At 40.8% G+C, this 22,689-nt stretch overlaps 1 protein-coding gene across 5 annotated transcripts in view; it reads left to right on the top strand.

Moving 5' to 3' along the window:
- Positions 1-22,689, top strand: part of fras1 (Fraser extracellular matrix complex subunit 1) — a 594,524-nt gene that overhangs the window by 366,051 nt on the left and 205,784 nt on the right. For 4 of the 5 annotated variants that reach the window (XM_063043539.1, XM_063043540.1, XM_063043536.1 and 1 more), the window contains 2 exons: positions 5,124-5,208; positions 10,638-10,958. In XM_063043539.1, coding sequence (XP_062899609.1) covers positions 5,124-5,208; positions 10,638-10,958 — 406 coding nt within the window. The remainder of the gene's footprint in view (positions 1-5,123; positions 5,209-10,637; positions 10,959-22,689) is intronic. The other variant, XM_063043541.1, reaches the window with a different exon arrangement.

Here is a 22,689-nt window from a genome sequence, read left to right as displayed (position 1 = left end):
CGCATGACCTTTATCCTCCTCCACCTCACTATCTGCTCTAACACTCTGGTTCCCCTCCTCCTGCAAATCTGGTTTAAACCCCCTGGAGCAGCACTAGCAAACCTTCCCGCAAGGATGTTAGTCCCCCCTCCAGTTCAGATGCATCCTGTCCCGTCGGAACAGGTCCCACCTTCCCTGGAACAAGGCTCAATTGTCCAGAAACGTGAAGCCCTCCCTCCTGCACCAAATCCTTGGCCACATATTTAGCTGCATTATCTTCCTATTTCTACCCTCACTAGCATGTGGCATGGGTAGCAATCCTGAGATTGCAACCATGGAGGTCCCGTCCTTCAACTTTGCACCTAACTCCCTAAACTCTCTTTGCAGGACCTCTTCCTTCTTCCTATCCACATTATTGGTCCCTACATGGGCCACGACATCTGGCTGCTCACCCTCCCTTTTGAGAATACTGAGAACTTGATCCGAGATGTCGCGGACCTTGGCACCAGGGAGGCAACGGACCATCTGGGATTCTCGATCTCTCCCACAGAACCTCTTATCTGTCCCCCTAACTATCGAATCCCCTAACACTACTGCTCTCCTCTTTTCCCTCCTTCCTTTCTGAGCTGAGGGTTCAGTCTCGGTGCCAGAGACACAACCACTGCAACTTGTCCCTGGTAGGTCATCCCCACCAACAGTATCCAAAACGGTGTACTTATTATTGATGGGAATGGCCACGATTCTTTGATAAAATTTCCAGTTTATTAAAATTGCATTGCAATAAAATAGAGATTCCAAGAAGAAATATGACAATCAAATATGTGAATTCAGCAAATTCTTGCATTTAATATATCTGTTGCTTTTACTTGAGCTAAACTCTAAATATCAAAACTGTAATTGTTTCTTAAGTTAATTTGTTTTCCATTGGGAACATGCTGTATTTTTCAATTTGCTTCAGTTTTTTTTAAATGTCCATTTAGGATGTCATTGAGAATATTACTTTCACATTGACAAAATATTAAACCATATTCCGAATCAAGCCTTTAGCACACTATAATAATATATACAGCATGTTATGTGTTCCATGATTACTCATTGACTACAGTGCCACCTCAGTACTCTTAACTCTTAGGAAACCAATCTCCAAACTCCTAGACCTGGGATGCAACAACCCCCCTTGTAACTGGATCCTTGACTTCCTGACCAGCAGAGCACCATCAGTAGAGATAGGCAGCAACACTTCTGCCGCGATTATGCTCAACGCTTGTGCATCACAAGGCTGCTCCACATTCCCTGCTCTACTCCTTGTACAGTCATGACTTTGTGGCTAGATACTGCTCTAACTCTATCTATAAGTTTGCAGATGGTACAGCCATAGTGGGCTATATATCAAACAACGATGAATCGGAGAACAGGAAGGATATAAAGAGCGTAGTGACAAGGTGACAGCACAATAACCTTTCTCGCAATCTCAACAAAAGAGCTGGTCATTGACTTCAGGAAGGGGGCAATGTACGTGATCGTCTTTTCATCAACATTGCTGACATCAAGAGGGTTGAGAATTCCAAATTTCTAGAAGTGAAGATCACCAAAAGTCTGTCCTGGCCCAACCTCATTGATTCCCACAACTGAGAAAGCTCACCGGCATCTCTGCCTCCTCAGGGGTGTAAAGAAATTTTGCCTTAACTCTTTGATTGGCACCCATTTTTGTCAGTGCACTGCAGAATGTATGTTATGCAGATGTGTCATGGCTTGGTATATGTCAACATGTTGACAACATGTGGAGGCTTGCGTGTTTCAAGGACTTCATTAGGCAATGCCAACTCAGGGCCACCCATGTTCAACGGCTGTGGATGAGGCGCCAGATGAAGATTGACCCAACCTTGGGTCCTGAACGGACAGACTCGCATCTGACCCTCCCGGGCCATGTCACACTAAACAACAGCATGGCAGCTGCTCTGCCCATGACCACAAGAAACTGCAGAGAGTTGTGTACATTATGTAAACCAGTCTCCTGTCCTCACTTCTTGCTGCCTCAGTAAAACAGCCAGCACTATCAAAGACACCAATCACCCTGGTCATTTTTTTTTTCTCTCCCCTCCCATCGAGCAGAAAATACAAAAACTTAAAGCAAATACCACCGGGCTCACGTTCAGCTTCTACACACTGCTATAAGACTTCTGAATATTTCTCCGGGATGATAACTTAGATTATTGACCTCACAATGTGTCTGCTTGTGACCTTGCATATAACTGTCTGCCTGGACTACATTTTCACTGTACTGTAACACATCATTCCGTTTTGTCTTGTACTTGCTCAATGCATTGTAATGAGTTGATCTGTACAGATGGTATGCAAGATAAGTTTTTTGTTCTACATGTAACAATAATAAATCAGTTCATAAATGTATTGATTTATACTTAATATATTAAGTCCCAACAATATTTGAAACAATACAGCAGGTGAATCCACTGACAAGAATTTAACAAGATTTCAACTGAAGAGAGTCAGGTGGATTGAAGGATGTACAAGTCCAGTGATTGATCAAAGTTCAAAGTACATTGATTATCAAAGTACAGGTTTCCCCTGCCATCCGAAGGTAGAGCGTTCCTATGAAATGGTTGGTAAGCCGGAATGTTGTTATGCAAAGAAGCAATTACCATTAATTTATATGGGAAAAATTTGTGAGCGTTCGCAGACCCAAAAATAACCTACCAAATCATGCCAAATAACACATAAAACCTAAAATAACAGTAACATATAGTAAAAGCAGGAATGATATGATAAATACACAGCCTATATAACTTAGAAATACTTTTCCACAATCATTGTGCACTGTTCTCCGTGACGAAAATCTCACTCAAGCGCTGTCGGCAGAAACACAGCGCAAGTGCTCTCCAGTAACCTTTAAGCTATGAAGCTGCCAAATCATACCAAATAACACGTAAAAATACACAGCCGATATAAAGTAGAAATAATGTATGTACAGTGTAGTATCACTTACCGGAATTGGGACAGCGCCGAGCACATTGACAATGGTGTGTTAGGCTGAGTCATTGAAGGGTGGGGTGGTGCAGTGGCCCCCACCCTCCGGGCCGCAGACCGATACTGATACCGATCCGCGAAGCATGCAGGGGTCCAGTGGTAGCCGGAACGCACCCAAAACATCTTTAAGGAAAAAGCCGAAATATACAAGCTAATTAATTGCGTGCCGCCTGACACATAAATGTCGGCCCAGATCAGAGGCGACGCAATCGGCAATCACCTCTGATCAGGGCCGACGTTTACATGCCGGGCGGCTCCTAATTAATTAGCTTGATTATTTCAGCTTTTTTTCTTAAAGATGTGCTGACTGCGTTCCAGCTACCGCTGCATTCTCCGTGAATCGGTATCTATCCGGGTCCTGGGGGTTGGGGTGGTGGGACACTGGGGTGCCATCTCATCATTGATCAGGGCAAGCAGGTCATCTTCTCCTATGTCTGCCTGCCTCGATGTCGAAGATCGAGGTTCGTCGTCTGCTGTGGCTGATGTGGAAGGCTTGCTAGACTTCTAGCCTCGTGCATTTTTTTATCATACAGTTGTTTGTAAGCACTCAAACCATCCTGCAAATATCCCCTAAACCTACGTACCCTTTCAAAATTAAAGTTGTACTTTATCATTGCAGCGAAAATCTCACGCAATTGCTTCATGTTCAGTTCCTGGACGATTTCATTTTTGGTCCGTTTGCTACTGCATTCGGTTTTGATCGTTATCCTTTCCTCTTCCAGTTGCATCAGCTCTTCATCTATCAGTTCTTGGTCATGGGATGCCAAAACCTCTTCAACATCATCTTCATCAACTTCCACAAGCCAAACTCACTTTGTCCTTACTTCATTCACCACGATCGAAATGCTTAATTATGTTTAGTTTTATGCTAAGTGTAAGACCCTTATGAGCTCTCTTAGGCTTTTCCGATACCTTAGAACTCATCTTGCAAATGGCTGCTCACAGGCAGGTGTTTAAGCAATGCTGGCTAGAATGCCATTCCGAATCCAGGGGAGAGCGCTGCTCAGGGCACGCACTGCCTTTTATCGTCCGCTGATTTTTTTCATGCGCTGCTTTTCCCCACATGCTGCCTTTTTCCGTAACCGTGAAAACACCTTCTGTTAGCGAAAACAAGTAACTAATGTAGGTCTTTCATAACAGTGAGGTTTTGTAAAGCGAATGTTCGAAAAGCGGGGGACACCTGTATGTATACTATACACAACCTTGAGATTCTTCTCCTCATGAACAAATCCAACTGGACTGACAATGCAGATGCCAGTTTTAACCTAAAATGGTTTAGCTAACCCTAATGTGCGATTCCTGTAAGGGTGCATTAGCTTCAAGCTTGCTGGTTGCTCTTCCCAACAGTTTCCTGACTGCTGTGATGTTGAAGACGAGCAACACTGCTTCAACTCCTCAGTCTGCACACTGACAGATATTACTGGGAGCAGTGTCTCCACTCGTTTGAATGGAAAGGCACAGCCCTAAGGGACATAAAAATTGTTTATTTTGCCATTTTTAGTTGAAGTTATGTAAATATTTTAATTGTTTAAATGCTTTCAATGTTTTTTAAATTGCATTTTCATTGTTTTTAACAGACTTGACCATTTAGAAAGTCAGGGCATTTAGAAACTTCATGTGTTGTAGAATGGTTTGACAGTCAGCTGACCTTGTGAGCCTGACTTCATCAGATACTGTATTAGTTTTCTGCTGGATGTCTTATTTCATATGGCAACATGTCAACACTTGGTAGTTCTTTGTTCTTTTGGATTGAGATGGATTTGTGAAGCAAACTCCCACTGAGAGTTCATACCTTGCTCTGCTACAGGCAGTAGGTTCTGGCCCATTGGTGTTTCGTAGCAAATAGAATGAACAATTTGCAGTTCCTTGAAAGGGACCCATTCAATTACTATTAGAAGTTAATGTATATCATGTTTGTTGTGTGGCTGTCAAATAGCAGGAACCTTCTACACACCTTGAAAGCTGAAGAGCTCAATGATATCTCTACTTTCCTGGATGAGTTTACAAATTCAGCTAAGTATTATTTTTAAGTTTTAAAATTACTTAATTTCTTTGACTTTAATACTTTATTTTGTCTTTTTGTCTTTGATTTTTGCCAGGAAAGGGAAACTTACCCTGAGAGCCAGTGACCACCAACTGTTCTCCCTTCCAGAGATCATTAAAATTCAAGCTCTTTCATTCAAGGTACCAAATGAAGTTAAATATTTAGATGCTGCTTAACCTGCTGTGCATTTCCAGCATTTTATCTCCTTTTATTTCAAATTTTCGGTAACCATGGTAATTTCCTCAGAAACTAAATCATTCCTTTTCATACTTACAATGCTTTTTCTGCAAGAATAAGTATTCAAGAATAAAAAGTGTCAATGCCCAGGGTTTTAAACTGAGCAGATTGTCTTTCATATTCCTTTGAGGTAATGCTGGATCAGCCTCATTCATTATAATCTCCAGTTGTACTTCCCTAGAAATTGATTCACTCTTTCTGATTTAGAGCTGATTTAGGATCTTAAAAGAAAATGATTTACCTAAGAACAAACGATGAACCTGGAAACTTGTTGTAGACAAATGAAAGAGTACCAAGTGAAGCACCACAAATTGTGAGTGCCTCTTGTGTAAGCTTGAGAAACTTGCACGTTGGTATATATGAAGTCACTAAAATGGAAGTGTATCCTGTGGGAGCTTCTCTTCTATGTTGCTTTTTGACTATAAATCATTCTCATAATGCAATTTATATTTGGTTTGCTGTAGGGTAAGCTGTAAGATGAGGCATCAAAATCCTGGTGCTGAGACTTTGAGACTTTGCTTTTCATCTTTGGCAAGGCACATTCACAGTGCAGATACCAACTAAGATTGAAGGACAGAATGAACTTTTGTACTGTGGAGGAAAGAAAACCAAAACACTTGTGTAAGAGTGAGGAAGAAAAATCTATGTGGTTTCTTGGCTAAGAAAGCAAATGGCACGTTGGCTTTCATTGTAACAGGGCTGGAGTTTAAACAATAAGGAGGTTTTGTTACAAATTGTAGAGTTTTACTGAGAGCTCATCTGTGATACTGTGTACAGTTTTGATCCTCTTACCTAAGAGAACACTGGAGGCAGTACAAAGAGATTCACCAGGCTAATTCCTGGTCTGAGAATTCCTTTCAGTTTAGAAGAGGACTAAATCAATATGTCTTTGGCAAGGCCACCACCTAGTTGCATTGTGCCTTTAATGATTTGTAAGTGTGGGAATGGTTTGGAGGAGAATTCTGCTGAGACACTAGAACTCAAATAAGAGAGTGATCATTGTAGTTCTATCCCCTTCTTTAGTATCTAAGGAATCATCTGTAATAGGTCAGCTCTTTCATGTAATCATTGGTGAATAATTAAAAAGTTAAGTAATTAACTTCTCTGCGACTACTTAGCTATTTGGCTCGTCTGCTTTTGTCGCATAGATTTACATATTACACATATGCCAATATGTCTTGTTAAGGTAATTTTATGAAATGTAAATTAAATTGATAATTAATAATTCATAATAGCATTCATTCTGTAATTCCAACTTCATTAGAAGTAAATAGAAAAGTGCTGTGCATGCTTTTCAAGCAGTTTTATCACATCATAACTCAGCTAATGGATAGTCTGAAAGAAAAGATGCTTTTAATCAAAGACCTTGAGATGAATTAGCAAAACTTGGATAATAAAAATAGTACAGGGACATCGAATCTGAATAAAAATTAAGAAGAGGTACTTAAAAACCTATTAACTTAATTAATCATAGCATTCCCCAGGACCACCTGATGCTTACTGAAGAGCTTGTTCACCATCAATTTTTAGTCTTGAACCACAAAGTACTTATGGACGATCCTTATGGATACTCACCCTTCCTATAACAGTAACAATGAGTTGTGATGTAGATGGCAGAGTTTTATATGGATTTGTAGGTGGAAGGACAGTTTGCAGAGCATTGTAATTGTCACAAAGTGACTGTGTACAAGAGGAGCTACTAGCAGTGGGCAATAATCATTAACAGGTGTCAGATTAAGAGTATTATTATGCCAGTTTTGTTGTGTCCTCACCTTGTTGCTCATTTCTCTTTTTCTTCTAATTCATTTGTTTTCTCATATTCTTCTTAAATTTGTTGAAATACCTTATCAAATTGCTAACAATCCAAGTGTCATTTCTCGTGTGAACAGAGACATCAGTAGTGACAGGCTATTTGAACATGAGTTATATCACAAACAACCTTAACATTTAGTTATCTACGTACAACAGGAACTACTGGATAGTGATCATAGGATGAAGCCCTGACTGATTCATCCCAGATATCCTACACCGTGTTGCAACTGTAATCTCTACTCCAAGTGAAATTTGTTGAAATTGATTCTATGGTGCTCCTAATGTTTTTTTTTTCCCCAGCTCATCTACTTCTGAACCCTAATTTACTGTCTGTTACCTCCAGCTTTAGTCATTGTGGTGTCTTTGTGTCAAAATTCTACTTGCTGGCTTGTGTGAAGAACACATTTATTTAAAACTTCAATTCATTTACATAGCTGATAACTTGAGATACAGATCTACACCTATTGTTTCATCAAACCCTATCTGTACCAGTAAATTTTTTGATTAAATCAAGGATTGCACATTGGAGGTGAAACATCTTTATCTTTTCTAACACTTCTGAACAGAAATAAGGAGGCATTTCGTTAGCCAGAGAGTGGTGAATCTGTAGAATTCTTTGCCAAAGGTGGCACTGGAGGCCAAGTCTTTATGTATATTTAAGGCAGAGGTTGATAGATTCTTGATTGGTCAGGGCATGATGGGATACAGGGAGGGGGCAGAAGACTGGGGCTGAGAGGGAAATGATCAGACATGATGGAGCAGACTCAATGGGCCAAATGACATAATTCTGCTCTTATATTTTATGGTAAGACCATGAGATCATATGTGAGTCCTTGAGATGCAATGTCTGATCCAAATGAAGGGAAATGGAAAATCTGAATACTGTCCACCCACTAATTGAAAATTTAATAATTGTTTCTGATTAAACATTCAAGAAAGAAGCTAACTTGCTTTTGAACAGTCTTTCCTAAAACATCATTGCACTGTCTTTGTATTAGTAAATGTTACATTTTGTCCATTTAAAAGAAAAGATGCTAACCTTCTTGGTCTTCTCTTCTCCCACCATTGTAGTCTTCTGATAAATGTTTAAGCCTGTCCAGAGGTTGATATAACGAAGTCCATCCAAACAATCCTCTGATATGGAAAAGTGAATAATAGTGCAACTCAATCATAGAGCACAAAAGTCTTTGAAATAGAGGGCAGGATTTATTGAAGTTTTAATTATTTAACAGTGCATTGATGTCAATAAGTGCATGTTAAATTGGCTTCTTTTTACCCATTCAAAACTTCTCCTGCAGTGAAAGGTGCAGTTGCAATGTCTGTGAAATTAGATGAATGATTTCTTTATTATTTTTGTCTTACTGTATGTGTTCTGCAAGATTAGGGAAAGAAGGGCTGTGGGGACCTAGTGCAGAGGAAGATAGGAGATGATGGGCTGATCAATCATGGTGATGTTGAATGGTGAGGCAGAAACGAAGAACTGAGTGGTCTGCTCCTGCTTCTCTTATGTACTCATGCATTTGCTTTTGTTGGGATGTTAAAGGCAACAGATGGAGGTGTGTGTTTTAATATGACTGTCACTGGTGCTCTGATGTGACAGTTTCGTCGAACTCGTGTTCGCCAGTCTTGAACATCTAATGATCAAATACCATACACTCTATCTACCTCGGGAATTCTCCTCCATGATCCTGACTACAGTTTACCTACCACCAGCGGCTGAATTTAATCAGATGCTTGGGATATTGCACGATGCCATTTCCAAACAAGAAACAGTCCATCCCGATGCATTTCAAATCATAGTTGGGACTTCAACCAGGCTTGTTTGAAGAAAACCCTGCCCAATTAGATACCCTAAACACCCTACAGGATGAAAAACAAGACCTGTCAAAGGGCCGATGAACCCTCTCGTAGGGTCAATGGCCATCTAGCAAACACGTGCCGTGATGCGCGGAAAGGGCATCCCTTGCATCGAAGCTTGGTCTGGCCATTCACTGCAACAGAACTTCCCCCAGCCATCTTGGACCCCACCATGCTGCTGGATCCGGGAGGGGATGTCGAGAGGGTGGGTCTGGACCTGTGCAACCCCCTACTCACCTAAAATCTACTCACGCACACGCTGTTCCTTTCTGAGGAGTGGGGTACCACCCCACTAACTGACTGAAAGGAACATCATCATCCTATGGGATGGATAGCCAGAGAGAGAGAGAGACTTCCAGATGAGCTCAATGCTTTCTGTGCTTGCTTTGACTGTCAAAACATGGAGGAGCCATTACGAACGGCCTTAGCCCCCGATGATCCTATGGTTTCTGTCTGAGGCCAATGTGTTAGCAATTTACAGAAGGGTGAATCCACAAAAAGCATCTGGCCCAGACGGGGTAGCTGGCAAAGTATTAAAGTCCTGTGCCGATCAACTGGCTGAAATGTTCACTGAGATCTTTAAAGTCTCACTTGGGCAGTGTGTGGTACCCACCTGGTCAGGGATACTTCACTTATACCAGTGACTAAGAAGGACACGGTGACCTGCGTCAATGACTATTATTCAATCCCACTTACACCCACGGTGATGAAATATTTTGAGAGTTTGGTGATGAAACATATCAACTCCTGCCTGAGAAGTGACTTGGATCCACTCCAGTTTACCTACCAGAGCAAAAGCTTGACAGCAGATGCCACCTCAATGGGACTTCAGTTAACCCTGAAACTTCTGGACTGCAAAGATGCATATATCAGGATGCTCTTTATCAACTACAGTTCGGCACTCAGTATATCATTCCCTCAAAACTAATTAATAAGCTCCAAGATCTTGGCCTCAATACCTTCTCGTGCAATTGGATCCTCAATTTCCCCACTTACAAACCCCAGTCCTGACGAAGGGTCTCGGCCTAAAACGTTGACTGTACCTCCTCCTAGAGATGCTGCCTAACCTGCTGTGTTCACCAGCAACTTTGATGTGTGTTGCTTGAATTTCCAGCATCTGTAGAATTCCTCGTGTTTGCATTTTTAAACCCCAGTCAGTTTGGATTCTCACAGTCATAATACTTTGTACTTTGATAATAAATTTACTTTGAACTTTGTATAATGTTTCTGCTCACTGAAAATAACACTGTAAATTACCCTTAACCTCAGGTTCATTTAATTTAATGAAATGATTACGTTTTTTTAGAATATTAAAAATAATGTAATTGTAGGTCCTTAAAGGAGCAATGAGGCAAAATACTGATTTTTAAAATATTTTATTTTATAGTTTTGATTTTAAATTTAATTTGACTTTTTATCCTTAATATACTTTTAGTTTTAGTTAAAACTAAAAATTTTAATTTTTATGTTTCTTTTAAATGTGAATATATTAATGTTTTATTAATTTTAAAAATATTTTTTATTTTCCAAGGAAGATTTTTAATAGAAGCACTTATTTGATTATCTTTATTTAGTATTGTATTTAATTGTAACACAGTTATTTTTAAATTAATCATCAAATAGACAGACAAGTGATATTTAATTACTATCTGTCTCTTTCCAGGGCCCGTATGTGCTGACTAATAAAGTCTTATTGCTCAGTAGAGGTGAACTAGGTACCATTTCTAACCTGGTTTTGGACATTCATGATGATGACAATCCCTCAGATGTTGTACTAAGGGTTTTGGACCCACCAAAACACGGACACCTCACCTTGCTCCCAGCGGATGTCAAGGTACAAATGTTCCAACTGGAAGATCTCAAAAGGGGACAGGTGTGTTACGTTCATGATGGAGTAAATAGCCTGCCTGACAAAGTTCTTCTGCAAGTAAATGATGGCCATAATGTCCTGAATGTTCTCCTCCTGATCAACATAATCCAAAAGGTACTTATCCAAAATGATCTTACAAATCATGCTAATGAACTTTTGAAGAGGGCTGTTCATCATTTTGATTAAGGTCGTTGGTAGAGACGTTTCACCCCACCCTCATGTTATAGGCATTTGGGTATAAGAAATCTGCCTTGATAGAGCTCAGAAATTACAATCCAAAAACCTGAGATATGGGAAAAAATTGCTCTTCCTGAATTAGTATGGAAAAGTTTTTTTTTCATTATGTATACTCTTTGTGATTAGACAATTGCGATATGGACTATTGCGTTACTCTCTAACATGTGGTCGGCTGTATTGTACCAGTCCACTACTAAGGCAGTGTTAATGTCAGCCAAATGTGATCTAAGTAATTTCAGTTTTGTCACCCCATACGCCTAAAATGAGGTGCATTTTGCCAATTCCATTTACTTAATCAGCCATCATCTGTGTGCTATTGCTGTTGAGAGTAAATTAAATTATAGACCTCCCAGAATAAACAATCTCTCTTGTCAATTTTTCAGATGCATATTTTTAAAGTAACAGCATGTTTGAAAATACCAGTGAATACATTGTTATCAAAACGTCTAACAGATTCCATGAGAAAGATGAATATAATTTTGGCAATATGCCTGTCAGATAAAAGTCAATATTGATTTTGTATAAAGATAACCAAATGACATTGGCATGGGGTTAATATGTTGTCCAAAAGTTGATGAAGAACGTAGCATGACAGAAAATCTACATTTATCCAAAGATATGCAAAGATATTACCCTAGGGAAATCCTGTGTGAGTTTTGTTTTGTCCAGTTTCAACTGTCTGTCTTGAATTGTGCAGCAAAAAGAGGCAAAAGCAGTTGGTGATATTATTTTGTTGCTGAATTTTAGACTATTTACATATTTTATGAGCCACTTAAATTTAGTAGATGCTATAAATATAACAGCTTGCAGAAGCATTTGGTTTAGTGTGAATTTTCAAAACCATTAACTATCTTGTAATAAAAACACAACTGCATGACATTTATATCAGGAGGTCATGACACTTTGGACACCTCACCATATGAAGATAGCCTGAATCATAATTTAATGCCAGATCATGTGTTAGTATAGTTTGATGTCCTGTTACAATAAGGTATGGTGCTTGAATTTTCTGCTAGATCAGATTGTACACTTTGGCATCAATAATTGTCAACCATGTACATCAGAACAAATTGACAGAGAAGGGAGTGTGCCATGTTCCAGAGATAGTGGACTCTCACAGTTGCCAATTTCACTTAAATCTCAAAGATATGCGATAAATTGTTTTCCTTTTATTACATAATTATCAAAAATTTCCAGGGGATGGGATTGGGGGAAAATGACTAAAAGGAATAAAAAGCTGAAATAAGAAGTATAAATGTAGAGAAAACTCAACAGGCCAGCAAGTACTGACACGAACATTAACACTACAGGTACTGTCTTTGCTACTGAAGTATTTGCAGCATCTCTTTTTAGTTTGTAAAGTCAGGTGGAGATCGTTATGCTGTGTATCCATCTGTTTCTACTCAAAGGCTCAAATCGTCATTGTAGCTATCCTGATTACATCTCAGCATTCCACGCCTTCAGTACTATTCAACAAGCTCCAAAACCTGGGCCTCTGTGCCTCCCTCTGCAACTTGGATCCTTGACTTCCTCATCAGGAGACCACAGTGGGTATGGATTGGTAATAACATCTCCTCCTCACTGACAATCAGCACTGGTGCACCTCAAGGATGCGTGCTTATCTCGCTGTACCCATGACTCTGTTTGCCGATGACACAACTATTGTTGACAGAATCTTAGATGGTGATGAGGAGGCGTGCAGGCGAGAGATAGATTAGCTGACTGAGTGGTGTCACAACAACAACCTTATACTCAACTCAAAGAATTAATTGTGTACTTCAGGAACACACATCAGCTTTCAGAGAGGGATCAGCAGTGGAAAGGGTGAGCAGTTTCGTGTTCCTGGTTGTCAGCATCTCTGAGGATCTATCCTGGACCCAACATATTGATGCAATTGCAAAGAAGGAAAAACAGTGACTATTAGGCGTTTGAGGAGATTTGCTATGTAACAAAAGACTCAGGAAATATTCTACAGATGTACCGCAGAGAGCACGCTAACTAGTTGTGTCATTGTCTGATATGGAGGGCCAATACACAGGATCGGAAACAACTACAGAAAACTGCAAACTCAGCCAGCACCATCATGGGCACTAGACTCCCCCACATCGAGGACACTTTCAAAAGGCGGTGAGTCCTCAAAAAGGCAGCACCCATCATTGAGGACCCCTATCACCCAGGGCATGCCCTCTTCTCATTCTTACCATCATGGGGGAAGTACAGGCCTGAACACACATACTTAGCTTTTTAGGAACATCTTTTTCCCTCTGCCAGCAGATTTCTGAATGGAAAATGAACCCATATACACTAACTCACTCTTTTCCCTCCTTTTTGTAATTGATAGCTTTTAATCATGTATTGTACTGTACTACTGCTGCAAAACAACATATTTCAAGACATATGCCAGTGATATTAAATCTAATCCTGATCTAACATCGTCCATTAACTTGCCAATCTGCTCAATCATTTGGTCTCTTCATTTGTTGGGCACTTTTAATCTTTGAGTTGGAATTACAGAAAATTATGAAGATTAATTCAGAAGCATTAATCATTTCTGGTTGGCATTTATCTGACATACTCTGTTTAAAACACCCAAAATAATATTTTGGAAGTTGAAAGTTAATTTATTGTCAAAGTACATGTATGTTTCTGTAGACTACCCTGAGCTTCATGACCCTGAGACACACAGGACTACAGGTACCAGAATCTGGAGCAAAAATTGAGCTGCAGGTGGAAATGTGTGAGTCAGGCAGCATCTGTAGAGAGAAAAAGGCAGTCATTGTTTTGGGTTGAGACCTCTTGTCAGAGGGGAGATGACCAGTATAAAGAGTTGAGAAGGAGGGTTGGGGCAAGAGCTGGTAAGTGACAGGTGGATCCAGCTGATAGGCAGATAAATGGAAGAGGGATGGGTGGAAATAGCGATGGAGGCTGGGAGGTGATATGTGGAGGCATCAAAGGGCTGCAGATAATAAAATCTGATGGGGAAGGAAGGTGGAGTATGGAACCAAGTAAGGGGAGGTGGGATGGGCTGATGGGAAGCAGTAGGGGAGGGCACCCAGTGAGATGGTGTGTAGGTGATTGGCAGATGGAGTGGCTGGGGGAGAGGAATGAAATTGGGTGAAAGTGGATTGGGAATTGGAGGGAAGAGTATGTGTGAGATGGCCTGGATAGATCAGAGAAGATAAGCGAATAGCAGGAACTTGTTTACCTGAAAATGGGGAATTGGGTGTTCACACCATCAGATTGAAGACGACCCAGGCAAACTATGAGCTGCTGATTCTCTAGTACATTTTTACTTTGCACATTTTTCCTGTTATGGGTGTTGACCTATTAAACAGCTGACAGTTTATTTAATCCATTAAAGTTGACCTTTGTGATGCTGTGGGAACAGTTCAATACAGTATTGACTGTATCATTGCAAACAAGCCAGTGGATGAACTCAATGGGATGGGGGGGGTGGGGAAGGAATTTTTGATGTTTTGGATTCCTTTAGCAGATAGTTTGTTGTTCCATATGCCACATCAGCAGTCTTTTGTGTGTCTAAACTGTGTTGTCAAACAATGATACTCTCTGTCATTACTGTTTTTAAGATCCTTTCTGGGGTGGGGGGGGGAAACTTTCCCATTTTGAATGATAATCCAATCCACTTAAAGACTGATGACTGAAAAGAAAAACAGTTGGAAAATGAAAGGAGAGATTTTGACTATAGGTGCTGATATTGATTTTTAGGGAATAAAATATTGTTCATTGAAAGATGTGGCAGGTCAGCAGTCTTATATACATTATTATGACTAACTGAAATGACAAGTCTTAGGAACATGGTGTGATTTCAAAATGTGATTGCACATGTTTTGACTATCAGGTTAGTATTCTGTGTTACTACTTTCCTCAGTTTACTTCTTGGCTATTAACTCTAGCCAGGAGAAAAGTGTTAATCTATGGAATCTTGTATGCAGCTTCTCCACTCTCCTCCATGTGCCCTTCTGAATCTGATAAATAATCCTGTATCTCATTAACTTATGCCAACTTGTATTTCACATTCTCGATTCACCTCAGTAACTGCAAGCCTAATCGATATATCAGCTTTTCATTGAGCAGGGACTACCTCAAATGTAATTGTTCTTTTTTGAAAATGTTCAGAAATCAAAACATGGTAAGGTTCCTGGAGACACAAGAGACTACAAGTGCTGAAATCTGGAGCAGAAATCAAGCACCTGATTTCCTCCAACATCTTGCTGGGTGAGATGGATAGTTTGATATTTTAGCTTCAGAAAGATTACACTGGCAACATCCCCTCTATTGTTCAGTGAAAGGTCCTGACCCAAGAAGATAACTATCCATTTCCTCACCCACTAAATTCCTATTCTATCTTGCTTTTTTTATACAAACAACTCATCATAAAAATGGCTTATTCTGCGAACCTTAACTCCTCCATCTTTTCAGTGGAGATAACAAAGATTTTCAGTTAATTCTCAATAACAGACCCATCTCCATTTTTTCACAGTCCAGTTGGAAATGTCCATTCATTGTTTCTGATCGGAAGTCATCTGCAGAAGCAACCAAAAGTGTGACCAAAAATTATCACTAGCACACTCCTTTAGTATGAAAGGCTTTGCATTCGTCTAAAAGTGCCTCTTGAACTTGTTTGTTGGTTTTAAGGGAACAACATAATCATCATCATTATGTGACAAACACGAGAAAATCTGCAGATACTAGAAATCCAAAGCAACACACAAAATGCTAGAGTAACTCAGCTAGTCAGGCAGCATCTGTGGAAAAGATGGTGCCTGCTTACAACGCTTCTTCAGTCAGCATCTTCTGGATAGATTACAAAACCATATATTTCACTTATTTTATGTCTTTTACATTTATTTTTCATCTTGGATGTGATTCTGGAGCTGTTGGAGCCTGTGATTTGCTGTTTGGAGATCGTTTGTGTGTTCCAGTGCTCTGCAGTCTCTGAGAAGATTCTGGAAGGCAGAGTGAATCCTGCCATTATCAGTACTCTTCAGAGATTGTCTGCTTGGCGTCAGTGGTTGCATAACCAGGACTCGTGATATACACCAGCAGCTCATACGACCATCCACCACCTGCTCTCATGGCTTCAAGGGGGCTAAGTAGGGTTGGAGCGCCTTTCACTTCCTTTGGTAGAGACATATTTCCACTCAGCGACCCAAAGGGAACCACAGTTGACTCAAATTACATTCTTTCAACTTCCATATGAGTCCATGCTACCAAGCTGCTAAGCAGTTAAGACCAGTTTGGCAATAGGTTTTCGAACAAATTTGATGATTTAGGAAGTGGAAAAAAAGGGAACCCTCTGGATGAAACTGTGGGTAATCAGTGATCGTGGTTTATGCATACTTAATGCCAACACTTAGTACAAAGAGGAAGTGGCCTTTGACCAACATAGAGGTTTTGTTTTTGTGTCGTAGATGATTCAAATACTGAAGAAATACCAGGGAAATTATGTTGAAAGTAACTCAGAGCTCAGTACTCAGAGACTGTGCAATGAGGGATTTTTTTTTGGCTCTTCTCTCTTTTTGATCTCTTAATATGTGCAGTGTCCTAGCAAGCAACTATCTCTCATCAAAACCAAACTGACTGCTCATTCATGTAATTTATTATGCTCTATAATATCCCATCAATGATCTCCTTTCACATTATGCGGCCTTGTTTATGTACCGATTGGCAATTTCCCTATGTTACAAGTTTAGCATTAATAATAAATCTTTGTGAATTCCCTGAATTTGAGTAAAGATTACAAAAAAATACAGATTCTTTGATGTGCAGTTGCACCTATTTCCAGGTTTCTCCTCAGAGACGCTGATTCAGGCTGGAGAAAAACATAGCTTTTTTACAAACAGGCACTCATCAAGATAATAATTACACCTTGTACATGATGGACAATTTAACGTTTTCCATTCCTAGCATGGATTCATAGGCAGCAACTGTAGCTTCACACAAAAAGCTGGAGGAATACAGCAGGTTAGGCAGCATCTATGGAGGGAAGATGGAGAGTTGGTGCTCAGAGTTGAGACCCTTCATTCCACTGTCCTGAAAAAGCCTATCAACGGAAACTGTCGACCGTCAATTTGCCTCCACAGATACTGCCAGACTCACTGAATTCCTCCAGCCTTTTGTGTGCTGCTCCAGACTGCAGCATCTGCACTCTCTTCGGAATCAGAATCAGACTTGTTATCGTTGTTGTAGGTGATGTGAAATTCGTTGTTTTGCGGCAGTACAGTGCAAAGATGTAAGGTTACTATAAATGACAAAATAATTAAACAGTTTAAAAAAAAAAGGAAGAATGAAATAGTGTTTATGGCTTCATGGACCATTCAGAAATCTGATGGCAGAGAGGATGATGCTGTTTCTGAATCATTGAATGTAGGTTTTCAGGCTCTGGTACCTCCTCCCTGATAACTCACTACCTTCTTGAGGCACTTCCTTTGGAAGATGCCCTCATTGGTGTGGAAGCTTATGCCTTTAACGGAGCTCACTGTGTCTTCAAGGCTCTGAAGCCTCATATGATCCTGTGCATTGGTACCTTCATACTGGGCTGTGATGCCGTAAGTGAATTTTCCACCATATATCTATAGAAATTTCGAAGCATCTTTAGTGATATATCAAACCTCCTCACACTCCTAATGAAGTAGTGCTACTGGCATTTCTCCTCACATCAGTGAGTTGTGCCCAGGACAGATCCTTGGAGATGTTAACACCTAGGAACTTAAAGCTGCTCAGCCTTTCCACTGCTGATCCCTCAATGTGGACAAGTGCGTGTTCTCCTGATCTCCGCTGCCTGAAAATCACAATCATTTTGTTGGTCTTGGTGAGTGCAAAGTTGTTGTTGCGACACCATCAACCAGCAAATCTATCTCACTTCTCTATGCTTTCTCGTGGCTATCTGAGATTTTATCAATAACAGAGGTGTCATCTGTGAATTTATAGATGGCATCTGAAATGTGCTTAATACACAGCCGTGAGCATCGAGAATAGAGCAGTGAGCTAAGCATGCATGCATCTTTCAGGTACGCCTATGTTGACTGTCAGCAAGGAAGAGTTGTTATCACTGATCTATACTGATTGTGCTCTCTTGATGAGGAAGTCAAGGATCCAACTGGCAGAGGGAGGTACAGTGACCCAGCTTTAGAAGCTTGTTAGAACTTATCCTCATCGACCATGAGTGAGAGCATATACTTTGATTAAGACTGAGGCACTGCATAACAGCATGCTTCCTTAGCTCATTAATATAATTTGCATTTTAATGGCACTTTTAAGGAAGTAAACTAAGTCATGGAGGGATTCTTAAGCATTGATAAGAATTTAATCCATGGCCATGTGGATTAGAAACCTCTGTGCTTCAGTTAGAACCACGATATTGGATGAAAAATCATTCTATCCATTAGGAAACAGGCAGCAAATACTTTAATGTACTTAAGTTTTCATAGGGTGCAAGTTACAAAGCTGCAAGTGGCGGATCCTCGAGGAAACTGTGGAATGAATGAGGTTTATGTGCAAGACTTTGTATTTAACTTCTCAGCAATGGAGTATTACCTGTTCAGCAATAAAGAGAATAAATGTGTATGAGAAGTTGAAGGATTTCTTCACAACTCAGTTTTTATCTATTGCACATTTTGTGCTTGCATCCTGAGAGTCATTATAGCATATTGTGAATAATATTGGATATGTTGTTTACACTCTGTGGACACTTTATTTGGTAATGCGAATATCTAATTAGCCAATCATGTGGCAGCAACTCATTGCATAAAAGCATGGTCAAGAGGTTCAGTTGGTGTTCAGACCAAACATCAGAATAGTGAAGAAAGTGTCTAGGTGACTTCACCCATGGTGCCAGATGGGGTGGTTTGAGTATCTCAGAAACTGCTGATCTTCTGGGATTTTCACGCACAACGATCTCTAGGGTTTATGGAGAATGGTGCGAAAAACACAAAATCATTCAGTGAGTGGCAGTTTTGTGAATGAAAATGCCTTGTTAATGTGAGAGGTCAGAGGAAAATAGCCAGACTGGTTCAAACTGACATGAAGGCAGCAGTAACTCAAATAACCAGAAGTTACAAAAGTGGTGTGCAGATGAGCTTCTCTGAATGTACAACACATTGGAATCTTGCAGCAGAAGGCCTGAGTGTATAAAAATAACACTCAGTGGCCACTATACAGGATTTACTTAATTTAGTGGCCACTGAGTATATATTCCAGTTCATAATGTTTATTTATTCCGCCTTTCATTTTATAACCCATATTTCCTGTCATTACTTTTACAGTATTCGGGTGGGGGGGGGGAAGAAGCAGTCCAAAGCAATAATTATAATTCAGAAATGCTTGCAGTTTAATGTGGGCACTCCAGATTCTGTTAAAAAGTTAGTATGGAGACAGTTTTGCTCAATGAACAGCCAAACATATTCTTTTTTTTCTAACTAAGGGCCTATCTACATATTATATAGGTTGAAAACTAAGTTATAAGAAGACATAGATTTGAAATTTTTGCTATGTTTCCTGATGAACGTTGAAAGAACAGAGGACTACAGCAAAACACATAAAAGTTGCTGGTGAACGCAGCAGGCCAGGCAGCATCTCTAGGAAGAGGTACAGTCGACGTTTCAGGCCGAGATCCTTCGTCAGGACTAACTGAAAGAAGAGCTAGTAAGAGATTTGAAAGTGGGAGGGGGAGGGAGAGATCCAAAATGATAGGAGAAGACAGGAGGGGGAGGGATAGAGCCGAGAGCTGGACAGGTGATTGGCAAAGGGGATATGAGAGGATCATGGGACAGGAGGCCCAGGGAGAAGGAAAAGGGAGAGGGGGGAAACCAGAGGATGGGCAAGGGGTATAGTGAGGGGGACAGAGGGAGAAAAAGGAGAGAGAGAGAAAGAATGTGTGTATATAAATAAATAACGGATGGGGTATGAGGGGGAGGTGGGGCATTAGTGGAAGTTAGAGAAGTCAATGTTCATGCCATCAGGTTGGAGGCTACCCAGATGGAATATAAGGTGTTGTTCCTCCAACCTGAGTGTGGCTTCATCTTTACAGAAGAGGAGGCCGTGGATAGACATATCAGAATGGGAATGGGACGTGGAATTAAAATGTGTGGCCACTGGAAGATCCTGCTTTCTCTGGCAGACAGAGTGTAGGTGTTCAGCGAGATGATCTCCCAATCTGTGTCGGGTCTCGCCAATATATAGAAGGCCGCATCGGGAGCACTGTACGCAGTATATCACCCCAGCCGACTCACAGGTGAAGTGTTGCCTCACCTGGAAGGACTGTCTGGGGCCCTGAATGGTAGTGAGGGAGGAAGTGTAGGGGCATGTGTAGCATTTGATCCGCTTACAAGGATAAGTGCCAGGAGGGAGATCAGTGGGGAGGGATGGAGGGGACGAATGGACAAGGAAAATAGGGTTTCCCCCCCCTGCCCCTTTTCTTTCTCCCTAGGCCTCCTGTCCCATGATCCTCTCATATGCCTTTTGCCAATCAACTGTCCAGCTCTCGGCTCCATCCCTCCCCCTCCTGTCTTCTCCTATCATTTTGGATCTCTCCCTCCCCCTCCCACTTTCAAATCTCTTACTAGCTCTTCTTTCAGTTAGTCCTGACAAAGGGTCTCGGCCCGAAACGTCGACTGTACCTCTTCCTGGAGATGCTGCCTGGCCTGCTGCGTTCACCAGCAACTTTTATGTGTGTTGCTTGAAATTCCAGCATCTGCAGATTTCCTCGTGTTTTTGGGACTACAGCAAAAACCTGGCTTCACGCTCCATTATCTTGTTAAAATTATACTTTGAAGGAAGTCAATTTTCAGTTGTTGCTGGATTCTAACAAGACAAGCTCCTCTTGTTTGCCATCTCTGCCTTAATTTCTAAATTTAAAGGATTAATGTTTGCTCAGGTGTTCCTTTCTCTTGCAGATATCTTTGGATATTATAGATTGCTCTCAAAGGCACAAAAGGAGATTAAAACTTATACTCAGAAATACGTGATTGTAAGCATGTGTTTTGATTTGGATTTAGCTCAGTGTTGGTGCTCAGAAATAGTCAAATAGTGCAGATGGATTGAAAAACAGACTATGATAAAGGGCTTGAAGGGATTGATGCATCTTGTAAAAGACAAGACAATTAATAGCTCATGTGGTCCACATCACCCGCTAGCCAAGTGGCTCCTTACTGTTACCCAAACATTCCCTCAAGATCTAACTTCCAGAGGTGAAAATTGTTGCCCTTGAATACAAGGAGTCCTGGTAAACCTCATGTCAGTGGACATTAAGAGGCTGATTTTACAAAGGCAGTGGTTGTACTTTGCACCAAAGAAAGTGGTTGTGGTTGTAGAGGTCAAGCACCATATCTTCAGGGCTATGTCTTAGGCTCAACCATTGTTACAGCCTCATCAATTACCTCGGACAGTTGTACAATGTTGAATAATATTTGTAATTCCTCAGCAAATGAACCAGTCCATGTGTGTGTGTGTGCAGCAAGACCTGGATAATGTTCAGGCTTGCCGATAAGTGCTAAGTAATATTCACGCCATAAAAACATCATTGACAACAGAGAATTTAACCATCTCACGAGAAGTTCCCCACTGTTATAATCCTGGCAGTTAGCACAGACCAACAGACCAAAACTCAGCTGGGCCAGCCACATTCTTACTAAGTGTATAAGTATAAGAAAATACTTTATGCATCATATGCACTGAAAAACACGAGTGACCCAACTCCAGACACTCGATGCCTTGCTACAAATCTAGAAGACATAGATCAGGAGACGCTGGCCTTCCCTTGCCTGCATGAGTGTAACTCAGTAAATTTATCACCATTCGGAACAAAGCAATTCACTTTATTCCCTTTGTCAGATAGTTTATTTCCGCCCACCACTCTTCTACGGGGGCTAAAATGTATACCATTTGCAAAATGCTACTCTGACAGCAACCTATCACAGGTGTGACCTTTACCAGCAGTCAGAGGGCAACATCAGAAAGGTGTGATTCATCCTGATTTGGAAATACATCCGTGCTCCTTATTGTCATTGAGTGTACTTCATGGAACTCCCTTCTCAACAGCATGATAGGGGCTGAGCAGATAGCTCACCACTAGCTTCTGAATGATTTAGAGACAGGCTGCAAGTGGTTGCTTTGCTAAATCCTGAACAATGATTAAATATGAGAATTGTGGAATACACAAAGGAAACCCAATCAAGCAAGTTGACTTGGGGGGGGGGTGCGGGGATGAATGCAATGTGTGTAGTGTAGCGTTGGTAGCCAGGGGGAGATGGTAGTCATGGCTTGATAACTTTTATCTTGGGATCTGCTTTGCCAGGTTGCTGTTGGTCGTTGGGATGATGTTGATAGCTGGGGATTGAAAGGTAGCCAGCACAGCAGCATAACACGACCTGGGTTGAATTCCCGATGCTGCCTGTAAGGAGTTTGTACTTTCTCCCCGTGACCGCTCGAGTTCCTTCTGGGTGCTCCGGTTTCCTCCCACTGTCCAAAGATGTACTGGTTGGTTGGTCATTGTAAATTGTCTAGTGATTAGGCTAAGGTGTGAATTGGTGTGTTGCTGTATGGTATGGCTCAAAGGGCCCGAAGGGCCTACTACACACTGTATCTCAAT

The sequence above is a fragment of the Mobula hypostoma genome, chromosome 3 (genome assembly GCF_963921235.1).
Source record: "Mobula hypostoma chromosome 3, sMobHyp1.1, whole genome shotgun sequence".
Classification (NCBI taxonomy): domain Eukaryota; kingdom Metazoa; phylum Chordata; class Chondrichthyes; order Myliobatiformes; family Myliobatidae; genus Mobula; species Mobula hypostoma.
The sequence above is the reverse complement of the archived record's forward strand: the minus strand, read 5'-3'. Positions and strand labels throughout refer to the sequence as shown.